This window comes from Vicugna pacos, chromosome 3 (assembly GCF_048564905.1).
Source record: "Vicugna pacos chromosome 3, VicPac4, whole genome shotgun sequence".
In the NCBI taxonomy this organism is placed as follows: Eukaryota; Metazoa; Chordata; class Mammalia; order Artiodactyla; family Camelidae; genus Vicugna; species Vicugna pacos.
In genome coordinates this window covers 86248705-86268655 of record NC_132989.1, presented here as the reverse complement: position 1 = coordinate 86268655, position 19951 = coordinate 86248705, and the positions used below count along the sequence as shown (strand labels likewise).

Here is a 19951-nt window from a genome sequence, read left to right as displayed (position 1 = left end):
GTGCTGGCACCCTGGTGCAGGGAGCTGGACCCCGGATCAGCTGACTTAGTAGTCCAAGGTGTTTCAGTGCTGATGTCGGCCTGCTGGTATGTTTGCTTGGTCCTGATAAGGCAGATTGTGGAGCTGCAGTGGTCCTGGGGTTGGTGACCACTTGCTGGTGGGCAGACTCTGGGCCCAGGATCTGGGGGCTAATGTCCTCCCACTGGTGCATGAAGCCGAGTCCTGTGGTTTCTTGCTGGCTCACTGGTAGGTGGAGCTGGGTCCCAGGACCTCTCGCTGCAGGACCCTGGGGGTCCTTGAGCTGGTTTTGGCTCACCAGTAGGTGGTACCAGACACTAGGTAGGACAGCTGACTGAGGGGCCCGTGGCATCCTAGGGCTGGTGCTAGCCTGTTGGTGGGTGGGCTGGGTTTTGTATGACAAGCTTAGGGTCGGCAGTGGTCCTGGGGCCTCTGACTACAGGGCCCTCTGGTGGACAGGGCCATGTCCCGGGTAGCTATGGGCTCAGGGGGTCTTAAGGTAGCCTGCTTCCTGGTGTGTGGGGCTGTTCCCACCTTGCTAACTGCCTGGCCTGAGGCACCGCAATATTGGTGCCTACAGGTTGGTGGGCTGGGCCAGGTTCTAGTACTAATAAGCTAGACAGGATTCCAAAAATGGCACTTGTCAGTAACACTGTCCTTGTAGTAGAATGAGCTCCCCCAAACGGCTGCTGCCAAAAGTCTTCTAAGTCCCCAGGGTGAGCTGCAGTTACCTCCTGCCTCTCCAGGAGACTCTGGAAGATCAGCAAAAGGATCTGACCCAGGCTCCCTTGAAATTACCGCTCTTCCCTGGATCCCAGAGTGTGTGAGATTTTGTGTGAACCTTTTAAGAGGTAGTCTCTATTTCCCACAGCCCTATGGGTCTCCTGAAAGTAAGCCCTGTTGGCCTTCAAAGCCAAATGTTCTGGGGGCTCGTCTTCCCAGTGCAGAACCCCCAGGCTTGAGAGCCTCATGTGGGGCTCAGACCCCTTGCTCCTTGGGGAGAAACTCTGCATTGTAATTATCCTCCTGTTTGTGAGTCTCCCCCTCCTACTAGTCTCACTTTGGTTCCTTCTTTATATCTTTAGTTAGAGATGATCTTTTCTGCTAGATTCTGGGTTTTCTCAATAGTTGCTCTGTAAATAGTTGTAATTTTGGTGTGTCTATGAGAGGAGGTGAGCTCAGGGTCTTCCTAGTTCACTATCTTGGCCCAGCTCCTTCTAATTTTGGTACTGAATTTATAAGGTTAGTTTGAAATTCCTCTTGGGTTTTTTTTTTTTCCTACTCTAATTTTTCTTTCTTTTTTCTCTTAAGTTGAATAAATGGTTCTAGAGACTAAACATTGCTGAATGTTTTTGCAATTACAGACTTTTAATTTGACAATACGTTAAAAAAAACTCCCAGATTTAACACAGAAAAACATATTCAGACAGTTAAGTTTTAAAGGAATTATTTAAAATAAGTAATTTCATCAGTAGTGTACTTATTTGATAGTATAGTGATGGTTTGTTTTCTAAACATTTTACTTTATTTTAAATATTGATTTGTGTTTTCAGCAAAAGCTTAATGTTAAATTCTGAAAAAAAAATTATTTCTTACAGGGCTGATCCCTTGTCCAACATGGTTCTAACTTTCAGTACTAAAGAAGATGCAGTTGCCTTTGCAGAAAAAAATGGTAAGTTTGGTCTGTTTTTATTTTCCTTTGACAATGATAAAATCAAGATATGATTTTATGTTCTTAACCTTAATCACATTCTGTCTCCCTGACTGTCATTAAATTGAACGAAGTCTTTCAGTGTATCTAATCTAGTGGTTTTTAGATTTTATTTTTTTACAGCATCAGAACATACCCTCTCCCCCCTAAAAAAATCTAAGAGGACATGCACATGTAACATGTAAAAGTCAAACTGCTCTAAATTTGAAGTAGAGGCAGGGAATAAAACTACTTGTCTAACTCCTACCTTGTTTACGACTCCCTCTGCAGAATCACTAACATTTGGTTTTTAAACTGTAATTAAACATTTCATAAGGCAACCTATTCCAGTTTTGACATCTCTGTTTATTATTTTCTTACTTTCAGCCAAAATCTCATGTCTGTTACTCTACCTAATAGCTTTTCAGTTATTTGAAAATAGTTATTATGATCATATTCCCTCTAAAATTTCATGTGAGCCCTAAGTCTACATTTGCCACCTTTATAGACATGATGCATCTAGTACCAAGCATAATCTCACCTCTACAATGATATTAATACAGCTTAAGAGTATATTAGCTTTTGAGGTAGCCACCTAAAACTATTGGCCTGTATTGGTCTTGCTATCAACAAAAGTGCAAAATGTCTTTTTTTGCTCATTTTCTGCTGTTCAGTAGTGAATGGAGGCAGACCAGTGTGAATTCTAATTCTTACTATGCCACTCGAAGCTACGTTATTCTGGATTAATTTCATCGTGGATTTAATGTTTCTTCATTGTTGAAATAATGGTCCTTATCTCAAGGTGTACTTAGTCCAGTACCTGATACATAATAGATACTTGGTAACTATTAGTTCTGACCCTTACCTCCCTCTACCTATTATTTCTGCTGTTTCTCTCTTGGATTTAAATGCACTCCTGTGCATTTATTTGTACCTGCTGCATTTTGTTGTTCTCTTTGGTCAAATTATTTGAATAAGATAATGCCCATTTAAGTACATTATTACTATAAGGCAGTAATAAATGAGTGTTAAAGATTATTAGTGTTATCTAACATATTTGACACATAAATGTGAAAGCACTATAAATAGTCTGAAATATTTTCATCCCAAATTACTATTATATAGCTTGTGATTAAGGCTGAAGCCAAACTGCCTGGGTCTGAATCCATAGCAGATCTCTATTTGTATGACTTTGTACAGGAAGGAATGGAAGGATTGAGTTAATAAAAGTAAAGTGCTTAGAATATAGTTAAGTATATAATAGTATATCATCAGTTTATTTTATTAGTAGTAGACTTTTATTTTGGGGTTTTTTTTTCCCCTTTTCAAATGGATGTACTAGGAATTGAACCAGGTACCTCGTGCATGCTCAGCATGTACTCTACCAACTGAGCTATACTCTGAGCCCCAGTGGTAGACTTCTAAAATTAAAGAAAAAGAAAAAGATTTTATAAGTGCGTTTCCTTGTGGACACTTTTTTGGCAGTTTCCAAATTTTTGAATTACATAATTGTTCTCAAAGTAGTCATAGTCTTTAAAATATTATTTTAATTTCACATTTACATTGCTCTTTTACAAATTATAATATAGCTTATCAACAATAGTTCTGTTAATGTTTTTCATTTTTGCTGCCTGCCATATTTCATGTCTGACACCTTGAAAATGTCTGTAACGTGAGTTTAATAACAGGAAGTCTAATTAAACTGTTAAATAGCTGGCTAGTCTCTGAGTGGGCACAAGGACTGTGTGATTATAGTTGCCATGTGAATTGCAGGTGTGAACTAATCACTGCCACTGTTGAAATCAAGTGTTTTTCCAGTCTGATTTCTGTCTCCCGAGGAAGTGAGAATTGAGGCACATTATCAAAGTCAATAGACTGTGTAACTTGAAAAAGATTAGTGGATGGTACCTTATAAAACTGTAGACTAACAGTGGATCAGGAATCTTAACCTACAAGGTAACAGAAATTATATTGACCTTAGTCACTGCTTTGTTTCTAGCACTTAGCATAAAACCTATATAATGGACACTTGCTATCTGGTGAAATTATGGATTTTCTAAAATATTCTCCTCTACTCAAGAATTTGAAGCCACTCTTATTCCCCGAGAAAATCCTCAATGATTATTCCACCCTTGAATTCGAGGATGTCTCATTTATTTAACATTTTGCAATATATGTCTTTAAATAGGTAAGTCCTATTTCCATAGCTATTGTGGTGGCAAGTCTAAATGAACAACATTAAAGTGGTACAGAATCATGGGGTGGAGGGTCTTTTCCAAATTGCCCAGCATCCCCTCCATTCTTTCCTCTTGGGTAAGTACATAGTGGTGGGGGGGCATACAAATGGATGCCCCTCTCCCCTCCAAACCAAACATTTTGTTCTGAGCTAGTGCTGTTTAAGGTTGTGTGAACCAATGTTCTGGTAAGTTAAGGCATTAAAAAGAAATGATTCAGAAGCACTAATATGTAAAGACTGTTGGATTAAGAGGCTAGTAACTAGGATTCTTATTCTATAATTGTCTACCCAACAGGAGAGCTTGAGCAAGTTGTATTTGTATTTCACTATACCTTTGACTTTGATAAATATTATTTCTTCATCTTTGAAAGGAGAAGTTGGATTGGGTAACGCTCAAAAACTATAGATTTAGGGATGTCAAGCCCATGGAGCAGCTCATCTATATCTTTATTTCTGTACTATCTAGCCCAGTGCCTTATGCAGCATATGCGTTAGATGGAAAAATGTTTTGATAATTCTGTGTTGAGAGTAAAATCTGGCAATTCATTTATAAGCATTAAATGTTCACCTTGCAGTAGTATGTTGAAATAGGAGGTTAGGGTACAACTACCACACAAAAAGATAATTTGTGCACTTGGACTACTCTGAAAATGAATAACCTACCTTTCATCTCCTTAGTTTTCTCATTTCCTTTACTTTTAAATGGTTTAAAAGAAAAAGTTATGACCATCATCTCCCTTGACATGTATCATTACAATGAAGAACAAGATTTCCAGAACCAGTTGCTTTGTAGAAAACACTTTTAATGCTTTATAATTCTCTTTCAGACTCAGGTAATGGATATCATCATTGCTAAAGGTAACATTCATAAACAGTTAAATCATGAGCTAGTCACTATGCTAAGTGCTTTTCATTCTTAAAAATTCTCACTACAGCTCTATGAAGCAGGGACAGTTATTCCCATTTTATAGTCCAAGGAAACTGATGTTTAAGAGACATTAAGTAGCATTATCAAGGCCATATACCTGTGAGTGAGTGAGCAAGTTTCAAGTTATATTCATTCATATATTGTCTATGACCACTTTTCAGCTCTAACAGTAGAATTAAATAGTTGTAATAGAGACCATGTGACCCCTAGAGTCTAAAAATATTTTGTTTGGCTGTTTACAGGAAATATTTACTGACCCCTGGTCTAAACAGTTATATGTATTACCTGAATACTGAGACCCTTTCTTCTCTGACATTTTTATAAACCCAAAATACTCTATTCAAACACCTTGAAAGGCCTAAGTTTAATAGATATGCTCCTTAACTGATAGGTTAGTACTTTAGTGATAATTCAAGTTCATCACAATATAAGCACTAACTTCACTATGCCTCAACTGTCCTTTCTGCCCTTATACCCAAACCTGCTATCTACTTTCTTCCATCTACAACCTTCCTCATGCTGTTCCCTTTCTCATCTTTATCCCTGCCTGTGAACTTCAACCTAGTCTTCAAAATACATTTTAAATGTTAATCTTCTTCCTGATTCCTTTTTCCCACCCCCAAATGAATGTGCTCTCTCTTCCCTTTAACTTCCAGACTGGTTGATTTGTTCCTTTCTTACAACTACATTCATTCATACACTGTTGAGCACCCTGCGATATGCCAGCACAGGTGGCTAGGTTCTGGGGATCATTAGTTAAATAAGGCATAGTCTTCTTACTCAAACTGTAATATTTTACCCTGCCTACTGAATTATAAGCACCTACCAGGGAAAACACCCTGAGTATCATTTATCTTCCTTTTTTAATGTGCTCAATAAATATCGGTGAATTTGAACAGTACATTTAGTGATGTTAGAAATTATTCTCCAGATCATGTTTTAAGCTTTTCCCTAAATCAGTTTAATTTGGCTACTTGTTCTATCTTTTAGAATAAGTGAAATCTGGAAAAAAAATTATAGTAGAATGATTAGCACAATTAGCAATTTCTTGTATTTGAGTATTTACAAAATACAACCAATAAATTTTGTCAAGTTAATATAGTTTAGCTTATCCTGAGTTTATTAATACTTAGAAACTTGAAGTATATTCCAGTGTACTTAAGATGATCATTTTATAATTTGAGTTATGTGCAAGCTATATGTTATTTGTTCTAAACTTTTTCTTTTTAAAAGGATACTGAGACCTAGAGAAGTTAATAAAACAAGACTAATATCAATCAGATACGGCCCAAGTTTCTAGTTTCCAAGTTCAGTGTTTTCTCCATATGATGCTGCTGGTAGATCTTAAAGATTAATATAGAGAAGCATGTGGCCATAGCACTTGAAGTGTGTCTAGTTTGAACTGAAGTGTGCTGTTAAGTATAGAATATACATTGGATTTCAAAGACTTAGTATAAAAAAGCATTAAATATCTCTAATAATTTTATATTGATTACATATTAAAATGAAAATATTTCATATATTTGTTGGGCTAGGAAAATAATGATTAGTCATTTTTAAAAATGTCTTAGATAATTTAAAATTCTATGTATGATTCACATTGTTTCTATTGGACGGAACTGATCTAGAGTACTTCAGGCTATATAAGATAATATATGTATTCTAAATATTTCATTTATATTCTATGGTGAACATAAGAAATAAGAAGGCCGTTATCTTTGAAAAGTTCACATTTTATTACTTAAGAAATGCTGTTCTGTTCTCCAGTGTGAATCAAGGATAAGTGTAAAGTCTTATATTACATATAACAATGAAATGAAATAGCTAAAAGATACCTATATCATATCATAAAACCCTTGTTAATCACCTATTTTCAGTTTCCTGATCAAATAAGGTATTGTGTCGGTCCATCTTTTTACATAAGAATGCCCTCATTTCTGAGACTAAAAAGAGTTTTTTTCTGCTATTGCTGATTGCTCCAACTACCCTTCTGCTTCTGTCTTTTCTGCCTGGGTCTTCCTTCTCACCTTACTTCACTTCCTGTGGAAGCTGGTTCTGTGAACTGGGGAGTGGGATAGAAGACGAGACTGAATGCTCTCCCATGGCTTCTTCCCCACCCCCCACCACACTCCCCACCTCTTCTCCCTCCCCCAGCAGACACAAAGTAAAGAAAATATAAATACCCCTGTGTCTTTTGGTTTTAACCCCAGAGCCTCATCCTAAAGGTTTGCCTTTGAGCTCCTCAGTGTATATTCCAGAGGAAGTCTTCAAAGATCCTCTTTCTTTTACAAAGAAAGGTTATCTGAGGTTTCCTCTGAAATGTAGATGAACCTTATTTTAGTTGTTTGTGTATGAAGAGACCCACCTTTCTCACCATGTGGCTTTTGTCTTTCCTTGTTTCATGTTGGGGTGGCAGAGTAGGGGAGGAGAAAGAAGCTGCATGCTCAAGGGGAGGTAGAAGCTGTGGAAAATTTCCCTAAGAAGGTTAGGGTCTACCTCTATTTGCATGCTAATGAAACCAGAAATGGCTCCCCCCACCATTTGATCTGAATTGAAACTTTGTGACTTTCCTCAGGTATGTCATTTTACCCCCTGTGTTTTTCTCATTGTTGTTAGCTGTAAAAACTCTTTGAAATTCTTAAAATAGAGGAGAGTTTCCTTCAGGAATAGGACTACAGAGCTATGAAACTGCAATAGTGGGTATATTGGGGAGGAAAACCCACCACTGAAGTAATAGAAGGGAGAAGCAGGGAAGGAAGCAGACAGTTTGGGCCCTGAATTCAGGAAAATAAAGAGATAATTAGAGTTGCAGCCCAAAATTTAGAATTCTCCCAGAAGTGGACACCATCAGCAAGGTCTGGATTTCCACCTAACTTAAACCTTCTAATCGGGGTCTTAACCTCACATCTTTATATGTATTAAAAGACAACTTTCAAAACAAAGGTAAGAATCGTAACCCTCATATAGATTTAAAATGCTGGTTAAAGTATTTATTTTACTCTGTAGGGGAGCAGAATTTGCCACCCCAAAATATATTTCTTTGGCATATTGATTATTTTAAGCTGATTATTTTCCAAGAAACAGCAGATATGGGAAAACTGAAAACTAAGCAGAAGCCTACCCATTTGTAAGAAACATTTACATTTGTAAGGAAAATCTCCATTTGTAATGCTGTTTCCCTGGTTGTACCCAGAAGAGGGGGATGGCCTTATCTCCAGAAACTCTTATCAATGGAGAAGGCAATGACTTAAATCTGCATAACAACCTTACCTTTGTTTACTATTCTTTTCCTGGTAACCTCACAGAACAGGCTCTCCAGCCCTCAACATCCCCTTTTGTCTTTAGCTGAGGATGGTTTGTAAGGTGAGGGCTTCAGCAATTTTGGTGAATTACTCAGTTCTCCTGGGTCGGTCTCATGCATATTTGTTATTTAACTTTTGTTTGATTTTCTGCTGTTCATTTCTCTCATGTCAGTTTCTTAGTCCTTCAATACTGTCTCCTGTTAAAGACAAGAGATATTGTGGGCAGGAAGTTATGGAAGGTTATCAGGCAAAGTATCATAAACAAAGGTATGGTTGTAACGTAGATTTAAGTTCATTGATTAGTTTCTAGAGTTTTAGTCATCCCTCCTCTTCTGCTACAGGGAGGGAGACACCCTTACAAATGGAAATTTCCTTTATAAAATGTAAATGTCCCTCACAAAAGGGCAACTTCTGTTTTCAGAGATTTTTCCTTTGTTTACTGTTTCTTAAAAAATAGCCAGCTCAAGATAATCTTTATTGCCAAAGAGGCACATGTTGAGGTGGCATATTCTGCGGCTCTTTACCACATAAACCTTCGTAAGTTTGCTTTGCTGAAAATTTCATAAGGAATCTCAAATTGGATTTTTCAAAGTCTCTGGGAAGTCAACCCAGTAACTTGCCACCAGATTTCTCCTGTGGTACCTCTTAAATCGGGCAAATTATTTCCTTCTCAAAGACCCAAAATATTGTAAGGTTCCTTACTATGTTAGAGAACTTTGTAAGCCCTCGTGCCAGACTACTTTCCCTGGAAGAACTTTGGAAGCATTGGCTCCATAAAGTGAACTTTAATTCCTTAGAAATGTTTGGTCATACCTGATTAAATGAGCATCATACTCAGCATGCCATTCCAGATAAGGTTTTGGTTACATAACCATTGTTTCCAATTATGCTCTAATAAAAAGGAAGACATAGTGTTATTGAACATATACATGTTGATTGAACATAACATGTACATATAACTGTATTGCCATGAAAATCAGAATATTCAACCAGAGTTCTTGAATCCTGTAGAGATCATGTAGGGAGAATAAGATATCAAACTCTATTAAATTGTAATGAGTTACAGCTACCTCAGGAGGAAAGGGAAAGAACTTCCTTACACGTCCAGGAAATAGAACGTTAAAAACAGTATCAAAAATATTCCAAACAAAAGCTAGAATTACCTCATCAACTTATTCAGTCCTATATAACTAATTTTTATTTCACTGGATCATAAATGTATCTGCTTCTTAAGTAGAGTCCTAGAAATTCTGTCTTCAGTCCACTGATACGGTTTTATAATTGTTTAAGTGATGCTATCAGAAGCCTGTACCCAAAAGTACCTAAAATAGTCCTTCTCCACAGGGCTCTGAGACGGTCTCTTTTTTGTTGAAGACAAAGCTCTCTGCCTGTAGCTGTTTGGAAGAATTCTTAGGGAAGTAGTAGAGTAAAATTAAAAACCTATCCATAAATGATAAAAGACTTAAAATGGATTTAGTTAGCATTTACTGATGAATTTCAAAAGTGGAATATATGATAGGAGATCATAACAAGGATAATACAACTTAAAGGCATTCCAAAAATGTTATAGACAAAACAACTGTACACAGTTAAGCCTGTTTTCAAAGAAAACAATGAATATTCATCTAGTTTATAAAAACAGATGAATATAATCTTTACAGAGAGAAAGATCTTCATGTGACAGAATAATCCTGAGCCATAATGTACTATGAATATACCAAACATATAAGAATATAACAAAAATATATCAAGTAAAAAGATTCCGTAAGTCTAGGGCAGGTCCTAAACATCTGTATATTAATAAAACGTCATAGATATGTGATATGGGTTCCCAGGTGACGTATAGAAGAGCCAAACTAAAGAAGTAAAGATGCAACTAAGTTAAGATTTTAAAAAGTAACTAACTGAAATTGTGACTGATAACTTAAACTGCTTTCTGTAACAGGCAAAGCAGCACCAGAACTCAGGTAACTAAAACCTATCAAGGACAGTGAGGGTATTGACACACCTCTATAGTTAGCATTATAGCAACAATTTGTGAAATACTTACACTAGTTACATTTTATCCATATATAGATTTAACCTCAGGATGGTTAAGCATCTCTTCTGACTTGACAACTCTTCCCCTGTAGCTCATCATTTGTAACATATCAAATAAAACTAATTATTTTTAGCACCTCTCTTTTTACAGAGTTGAAAGACTACATCTTTGAGGTTCCCCAGAGAGCCTGTGGAAAATCAAAGAGATGATTTTAGGTGCAAAGACATTCTGAATATTTTATTTTACATTTAGAATTTGATTTGGGGGAGGCAAAAACCAAAAATTTTCAATAGATTTGAACATTTAGGAAAGAATAGGGTCATGGATGCCTGAGAGACTTTTTGGCTGCTCATTTTAAAGTGACAGTAAAGCTCATAAACGCAGAAGTTAACATAACTGTATAGAACATGAGCTCTGACATAAGTCATCAAGTACTTAAAATTAGCATAAAGCAGATAAAGTTATTCTGCTAAGCCACAGAATCTTTGCAGTCTAGGCAGATTAGACAAAAAGAATTACCGTTTACATTGTAGGTGAAGGTGAAATAATGAAACAAGCCCATCAAAATTGAGCAAACCTTGCTAAGATTTTAACACACTTTGTAGATTTTCAGACTTATTTTTCAGATATACTGTATCTAAGGCAAATAAAATTTCCTTTTTGCAAATCTTACATAACTTTCTGTACCCATTCAGATTTTGTCCTTCACCATTCTTTCTCATTCTGAAACAGTTGTTTTACTTTAGGACCTAACTATTCTCTTTCCCCTTAGTAAACAAGAACACATCTCATTACCTTGCATACAGAGTTATACCTCTCTGCCACCATTGCTACCAGTAGAGTTTCATTTATATATACATTATTTCTTTGACCAAATTTACTTTGATTTCATAGAAGAAACAGAGATCAATTGAAAACTGTTACACGTAAGCATTTTACAGACTAGCAAAGCTCATAAATACACATAACACAACTTTCCACAACTGTGTGCATTCTTTATAGTCCAGCTTCTCCAAGTGGCAAAAATGAACATGTCCATTAACAAGCCCAAAGATAAAGCCTCACTACAGCATATAAAAATAAGAAGCAAAAGTATATAAATTTTTTTTAGTAATTAATGGCTCAGTATTTTATTGCAGAAATGATCTCGGTTTCTAATATTCATTAATATTTAAGGTTTTATGTTAACTCAGGTTCTTGGAAATCCATTTTCAAGGTGACATCCCACAAAACATTAATATAAAATTGTCAGAATAATGAATCATTGTGGATAAACAGATTTATATTTTGCAGAATTGTAAACGTTAAACAGAAATAATGTCAGCTTATTCAATTAGAAAACTTGTGTAAGTTTAGAAAGAACATACTCAAGTAGAGTAAAATTCTGTGCTTGTGTTACATTATATATAGCTGTTTCTATTAAACAAAAATTATTAGATTTGCCATTTGCCAAAAGTTTACTTATATTATCTGAACTTGAATTCTTAAGTGTTTTGTAGGTTCTATAAGAATACTTTTTAAATCTAGCACATTGAAAATATTAGAAGTTTAATTTCCTTATTTTAGGAATATTCCACTTACAAAAGCATGTGTATTCTTTGTAAGCCAATTAGAACAGAACCTCTTAAAGAGATTTTATATCTATTAATTTCATCTGGAGGTAGAAAAACTTTACCCAAACACATAATAAGAAAAGACCTTTCTGAATTAATAGACATATAGTCACACAAAGAATTTATAACTTCAATTCTAAAATTTCAGCCATGAGTTAATAGTAAACATAGAATTAAAATACTCAAGGTCCATACCAAAGAACTGTTCTTTTCTCAGTGATTACAACTTCTTCATTTTTTTTGAGATCAAATAGAAAAGATTAACAAACCAGATTTTGTGTCTTTTCTAACCCAACAGAGAATGGATTTCTAAAACCATTAGTCCATTTAAAGGAATCATTAAATGATCAGCCCATGAAATCAACTTCCCAAACAGTAGAGAACAAAATTAAAATTAGAAAAACAAGAGAATCAGCAAAATTCTCATATAAAGAAGACAAGAAAACACATGCCTGGGCTTAAAATAAGGTCTACCACTTCTGGTGAAGAAGGTTGCCTGGCTTTAGTGGTTGAACCTATTAGGCATCTCAGTAGGATCTACAAAATTAAAAAAAAAAAATATATATATATATATATCCTGAAAAAGATAAGATCATGACTTAATATGGATATAGGTGAACATGTGAAGAATTTATTTTACTCACAAAATAAGTGAGCCTGTCAAATGTTATAACCAGTTCAAAGGAAAAGTTAATACGGCACAAATGTATATAGAGTAAAAGAATGTTGAGATGAATTGGTTTTTCCAAAGCCAGGAGAGTCACCAGGTAGGGCAGAATTTATATCCATGCATTGTTGATTCTCATTATTCATGGTAGTTCTATAAAGTCACCACAAACATTAAGCTAGGGAATGCTGAAATAGTGCTCTAGGGAAAATACAGGGCTAGATTCCTGTGAGCTTCTGGTCACAATACTTTGTCAGATGATCAATACATCATCTTGTTATGTGTGTTTCTGTTTAAAGACACCTTACTTAATGTATTGAACTCAAGGCCAACAGCATTATACCTGAATGACACTTATCTAACACAGATTATCGAACACATCACAGCCTTCTTGCACTTGGGAACACTGGAAAGCACTAAACCACTACACTTGGGGATCATTTTAAACAGTGAAATTACCAATAAGAAGCACAAAAACGCAAAAAATGTAGCTGTAAATAGACCACAAAAAGGATACTTGTTTACAGTGTGAGAGCTGAAACAAAAGGCACAGCGTTACCTTGTTTGACCTCATGTGGAGCATGAGGTTGGGTGGCTCAAAGTTTTCACTGCTTTGTGCGTGTCACGAATGACCGTGGAAGCATCAGTATTGATTTTGGGATTACAAATGAATTTTAGTGAGTAGGTGAATTCACAAATACAGAATCTGAAAATAATGGAGATTATTTGTACATACAACTTTCAGAATTGCAAAATAGCTCAAAAACAATGGACTATGATTGGTATGCTATAAACACTGCATAGTCTACTGAAGCACAAAATTTTTCTTCTCTGTAACTCTTCCCAATCCCCAGTCCCAGGTACTGGCCATCTTGTGGCTAGGGAAACGTTGAACTTGACTGCTAAGGAGAGACAGACAGACAGACATGAATTCCTTAGATTCTCTGTTGAAATCTGAAATAAGAGTGTTATACAAGGTGGCTTAGTGAGGTTTTAGTATATTATGGGTTACATAGGACTCTGGAGATCCCACTGCACAGACCACACCCCAGACCAATTACATCAAAATCTGAGACTGATTTTTGGACATCTATCATTGTTGTGTAGTTTCTTTCTCTAGAAAAATGTGTTCTGAATTTCTAATACTGGATTTTCAAATGTACTTTTGGAACACAAACCAGTTTGTTTTACGGCAAATTCTGAATAATGTGGCTCCAAAACAATAATGTATAGCCACTATATTATTTGAACAAATAAAATTTAAGGGGCCGATAACTATTACATCAAATGTTCCTTTTTTTCCCCCTTTTCTTTTAGGTTTTGCAACTGTGGCAAGTGTAGGGTGTTACTAATCCAGTTTTTATAATTTTTGTGGAAAAATTTGCTTTGCCAATGTATCCAAAATACATTTCTTCATAATATTTTCTAAAGGGAGATCTAAGATAATTTTAAATTATTTTGAATCTCCTCTTCTCTTCCAAAATATTAGATACATGGGAATTTCAAATAGAGGGACTTTTAAAATGAAATTCCTGAAAAGCTGTATTTCTTCCTCTCCCCCATTTCAATTATATTTTAAGTTGATGCTTTGCTTTCATCCAGGCATCATATGGGTACATAGCCTGGTGAGGGATCTTGAAACTTTCCAAGTACCAACATACCTCACTTTGGCCTCCCAGTCTCTGCTATTCTGATCCCATGCTTTTGTTAGCAGTGACTGCCAGTTGTATCAGTTTATGCCAAATTATGTGATCATTCTTGCTTTGTACACAAATGGACAGTAGGAAAAATCATTAAACAGTTCACTTCCAAATAATGTCAGAGTTTGCAGTTAGGTTATAGGAGGAGAAAAACCTTTAACAGAACTTGAACCAGGGTTACTAGAGGTAACATATTTCACAGGCGATAAAAACAATGAGTGTTTCTCTTTATTTTTGCATTACTTAACTGTAAATAAAATAGTTCTGTTAATAAAAATGAATGGGATTTTCATTTGTCTCATACATGAAATTTATAAGTTAATTACCTGAATCTTGTTTTGTTCAGAGGCTTTTCTGTTTTTGTTTTTCGGTAACATTTGAAAAGATTATATCAAACCCTCATAGTAAAATATCTCAATCACAGTCTGGAGATCAACAAAATAAATGGACATATTTCTGAAAAGGAAATTGAGCATAGGATATTAACAGATCATGTTTTAAGTTTACTGGAGCATTTGCCAGAGGTATTTCTCTGATACTAGGGCTTAAAGTACAAAACATCTTTGTGAAAGCATTCCAGTGTGTGAAACAGCAAAGGGAATCAGCTTCTCATCATTTAGGTGCTGGTGGTTGGATTTGTGGTTAATCCATGCCATATGGCTGCTCTCCTCAGTAGGAAGTGACGGCAGCCCTGGGAGCTTTACCCCATCCCTGGGGCAGCTGCCTTGGACTCAGTTGCTTTGATCTTCTTCTGTTGCACAGCTGGGAGGAGCAAGGACTGGTTTTCAGTGTCCCAACAGAACAACAAATGAAACCATTGTCACAGACTACACCTTGATGTTATACAAGCATTCTTCAGAGTGCAAATGTTTTCACTTCCATAAACTCATTCAGAAACTCGAGTTTATTTAAAAAAAATAAACTTTAAGGTTGAAAAAGAAATTCTTAGGGAAATTTAAACATTTCACAAATACGATTCCATTCTTAAATGTCTTATTTCTTGCAACTTATATTATGTTCTAAGAACAAGTTTCAGATAGGAAGTGGAAGAATAAAATTCATGTAATGTACCCATTAAGTACAAATGTTCACTGTCAGTTAAGTGCTATTCTTATAGTTGTCTTTTTAGCTAAAGCTCACCACTTGCTCCAGTAGCCTTTATATAAAAATATATGTAAATGTATAAATAAAGAGAAACACTCATCATTGTTTTTACTGCCTGTTTTTTGGTATGAAGTTTTTAGTGAGACCAGTACATTTATTTGTCCAGGCGCTGTAAGGAAAACTCTGGAGGGGAATGCTTGGAAATGTCAGATTCTTAACAGTTCCAAAAAAGAGCAAATTTTCATTGTAATGTCAGTCCTACCTAGTAGAAAAGTTTGCTGAAAAATCCAAAGGGAGATTTATGTAGACTGTACCTTGAGTTTCAGCCTGTACTGTGAATTGTCATTAGACTTCCTCATACCCTTCTTTGCTTTTACTTACTCAGAGAAACACACTTGCTTGTGTCGCTTTGGGAACAGAGTTGTTTTCCACAGAAAAACATGAGTGAAAGAAACTCTTCCTCCTGTACATCCTTATGGGTGCCTGTGGTAGAGTGATAGTATAGAGATGGATACTGTTAGCAAATGCAGGTTTCTTCCATGTGTGTTTTTGTTTTCACAGGGTGCTTTGCCCATCCACATTCCAATCCCTATAATGATACTTCTATTTATTGTTGTTATCACCATCAACAGCAACTATGATCTGGCTCACAATTCCCAAGAGTCAGCTCACTGCTTAGTTACCAGGAGAAAACCCAAACCAGTTGTTCTTTTATGTGTACAAAACCCCAGTCTTCTCACATTGCAGTGACCCTGACAACGTTTTGAGACTCCATGGACAGAACAGATAATTCAGCTATGTCTGCATTCTGATGCAGTTTAAAAAAAAATTCTTTTTCTTCCTGGTGGTTGAAAGATTAACTGTGTATATAAGAGTGATTATCAGGTACGTGCTTGTGTATAATACCAATTCCTAAATATTTCCAAGTGCTTTCTCATTTCTTCTTTAGTGCCTCTTCTAATGTCTGTATTGGGCTGGAGAGTCTGTGTTGGGAGGCAGAGCAGGGGAGGAACATAAGTTCTCTCACCCATCATTTGGCACAAAAAGATCACGGAGGTCTTGGGTAACTTACCAACAATTACTATAACCAGACATAGAATCTACACTAGAAACCACTTCCCTTTGGATGAGAACACATATAGGAGACATACAGACTTACTTTCCAGGGGATTCTTAAAAGTCTTTTCAACTCATTACAAAATAAACAGAAAAAAAAAGTTAGAAAATCACACAGATTGAAAGAAGATGGGTGAAATAGATAAAAATTGTAATTACAGAACATCTTTAAAGAAATGCCATTTTATTATGAGGTGGTTAGGTGCACAGATTTAACCTGAGTTAAGATCCAGGCTTTGTCATGTGGCTTTAGGCTGCCTGTTTGTCATCCCTATGCTTTATTTTTTCCTCATAATTAAATATAAAATCAAGGTATGTATAATGCCTACCTGATAAGCCAAATAATCTATGAACTCAGTTTTAAAACGCAATAAAAATACATTTAAAGCACTTAGCTCAGGACCTGGAACATAGAATACCAGGCATGCTTTTGCCTTAAGTTCTTTGAACTTGTGTTCGTTTCCTGATATCCACATGGCTAACTGTGACCTCCTTTAGGTCTCCACTCAGATGTGATCAGAGAAGGTTTCCCTGTCTACCCTCTCTAAAATGTTTCTCTTCAGTACTCATTAGTTTGTATTTTTAATTGTAGGTCTTACAATATTAGCACCTAATATCCTATGCATTTAGTTACAACTTCTTCTCCCCTACTAACTTGAAGCAGCTTGAGAATTTTTTGCTCACATCTTTACCTCTGGTGCCTAAACAGTCCTTGACACGGAGTAGGCAATTGATAATATTTATTAAATGCATAACAAATGCTCAGTAAATATTATTATACCTGCTTTATTGAATTTAGTATTTTTAATAATTATCAGCATCATTTGCTGATTAATGTAGGAAGTGCTTAATGTTAAGATTATGCTCAGTTCACAATGTTAATTTGCTTACCAAAACCCTTCTCTATAGTTAATAACTAGGCCAAATTATACCTAACTATATTCAAAGTATGATAAATTCAAAATTAATGGGTTCCAATGTGATAGAAATTTTATTTACACTAATACTTCATATGGAAGATGAGTTGCTAGGAAGTTGCAAATCAAATTTAAAGGAGAAATGATAGCTTAACAATTATCGAGTGCTTGCCATAAACCACAAGTAACAGTACATGAAGGCACAGGCTCCAGAATGAGGCTATGTTCAGATCCAGATTCTTCCCCTTCCGACCGAGTGACCTTGTGCTAGTACCAGTCTGTGCCTCAGTTTCCTCAGTTATATAAAGGAAATAATATTAATTCATGTACAGGTTTTAGAAAAAGACCTTTCTCATAGAACGTAACAAATGCCAGATGTTGTCTAAGCACTTTATGTGAATTAGCTTGTTTAATCCTGACAACAGTCTATAAAGCAGGTACCATTCTTAGGCTCTTTAGTAAATTTTTTGAAATGCAAATAACCACTTGTTAGTGTACCTATTTTATAAGTAGTTTAGGTGCTATTAAAGTATGATGTAGCTTTGTGATTTTTTTTCCCTCTTTTTCAAGGATAGGAAAGTACTCAAAACATTTTCTCTCTTAGATTCTGATGTTTTATTTGTATTTTTAAACCATTTGTTTCATTTGCTTTCCTGCTTCTCCATTTCCTTATAGCAAATGGACTTTCTTTGAAGATGGAGTTCTAGCAGTGGAATTATTCATTATTTCCCCTTTTTTGGACACTGAAATCAGCATAGTACAGTATACTTTGAAGATCTGAGTTTCACAGTCTTCACTTTTATGGCAAAATTGAATTCTAATTAAGAGGCTTGTTGAAACATAAGCTTTGTGGTAGCAAATACTCACCAAGAGGCACGAAATTCATGTCAACTCACAAGATCAAGCAGCTTACTTAATTAGACTACATTATATTCAGTTTGGATATTTTATATATGACTGCATGATTCAGCCATGAATCAGGTATTTCAAGATGAGTTATTTGAGGAAAGTTATGGGAGAGAAGAATGATAAATTACAGGGATGGAAAATGGATCATATGAAGAAAGTGAGTTATATAGATAGGTTGCTTGGACTAGGGAGTAGAAGGATGACTTAATTATATTTTCAAGGAGTATGTTTACTTGGTTTTTCTCCATATCTTAGAAGAACTGAAGAATTGGACTTAAAGCAGGAGATATAGAGATAAATAAATTCAATTTTCAAAATTGTAAAACACCAAGAAGGGCTTTGGAGAGAAGGTAGAAAGTCTTAGAAGAGAACAGACAGTTTGGCTCAGTAGTGCTCAAATTTCTATGCACAGAAATCTCCTGGAATCAATTAAGTGAAGATCCCCCAGGTCCCCTCTAGAGATTCTGATCTGAGGAGCCTCTGGTCAAGCCTAAGAATTTGCATTGTTATCAGATTCTTCAGTGGGATTCTAACATAAATAGCCCTTGAAACAAATGTTGAAAAACTTTTTGAATTTTATCAGTAGCCTGTCAAAGTCCAGGTAGCTCGACCAAGTAAGCTCATGGTCTCCTCCAGCTCTGATTTATATAGAGAAGTGGATACACGTTTTTCTGTATCGCTTCAACTGAACTCCAAACTGTTATAAAGGCACCAGCTCTTAGAAGACAGTGGGATGTATTATATTGTTCAATTTTCCTCACTACTATTACTAAAGAAGTCACATTCTAAACTACAAAGAGGAATGGAAATTTTTACATAATACATAACTGTGGGTACTTGAACAATACTGAGCAAGGAGAAATCAGACCACCTCATAGGTTACACCTTTTAGATATGGTAAATCGTCTTCAGGCAATACTTTGGACCCTCTTGTCACACAGGATTAAAGGGGAACACATTACTAAGTAAGCATTTATATTTCAGATGTGTTGACATGCACTCTTGGTGATAAATGAACATTAAATTTATGAAAGTTAACCTCTGCTTGCTGTGTTTTTCAGGTATGCTCTTTAATTCTGTTCTTGTGGGTTTGTTTTTGTTTGTTTTCTAGGATGGAGCTATGACGTTGAGGAGAGAAAGGTTCCGAAACCCAAGTCCAAGTCTTATGGCGCAAACTTTTCTTGGAACAAAAGAACAAGAGTATCCACAAAATAGGTTGGCACTGACTGTATCTCTGTGCTTGACTGTGAATAAAGTCAGCTGTGCAGTATTTATAGTCCATGTATAATACATCTCTTAATCTCCTAATAAATTTGACCTTTAAACTACAGATACATTTTGTGGTGTCTATTTTAAATGTTTTTTGATGTCTCAAATTAAATATGCTATAATTTCCTGCATAGAGAAAGGTTTTCAGGTCATACCTCTAGGAAACTACATCACTTAAAAATCTGTTAAAAGGAATGCTTGAAATCAGCTGCAGCATTTAAGTTTTACACTTGCTTTTGTATGGCCATTCTTAAGTTAATAGGGTTTATATACTGCCAGCCATCATTATCAAAATACTGTCCTAAAAATTCTTTGATTTTATCATAGGTAAAGAAATTCATGCTTACATTGCAATCTGATATACCTGAACCCAAATCTCCTTATTATCGAAGTTCTCTTCTTTAATTAGAAATATTCTCTAAGCTTCTTTGAGCCTGAATG

The 19951-nt window shown here is 35.7% G+C and overlaps 1 protein-coding gene across 2 annotated transcripts in view; it reads left to right on the top strand.

Moving 5' to 3' along the window:
- The window catches only part of NDUFS4 (NADH:ubiquinone oxidoreductase subunit S4), a 98317-nt gene extending 78746 nt beyond the window's left edge, over positions 1–19571 (top strand). The window contains exons 4-6 of one of the 2 annotated variants that reach the window (XM_031676117.2): positions 1617–1690; positions 4772–4802; positions 19353–19571. In XM_031676117.2, coding sequence (XP_031531977.1) covers positions 1617–1690; positions 4772–4800 — 103 coding nt within the window. In that variant the 3' untranslated portion in view covers positions 4801–4802; positions 19353–19571. The remainder of the gene's footprint in view (positions 1–1616; positions 1691–4771; positions 4803–19352) is intronic. The other variant, XM_006205986.4, reaches the window with a different exon arrangement.
- Positions 19572–19951: the final 380 nt, after the last annotated feature.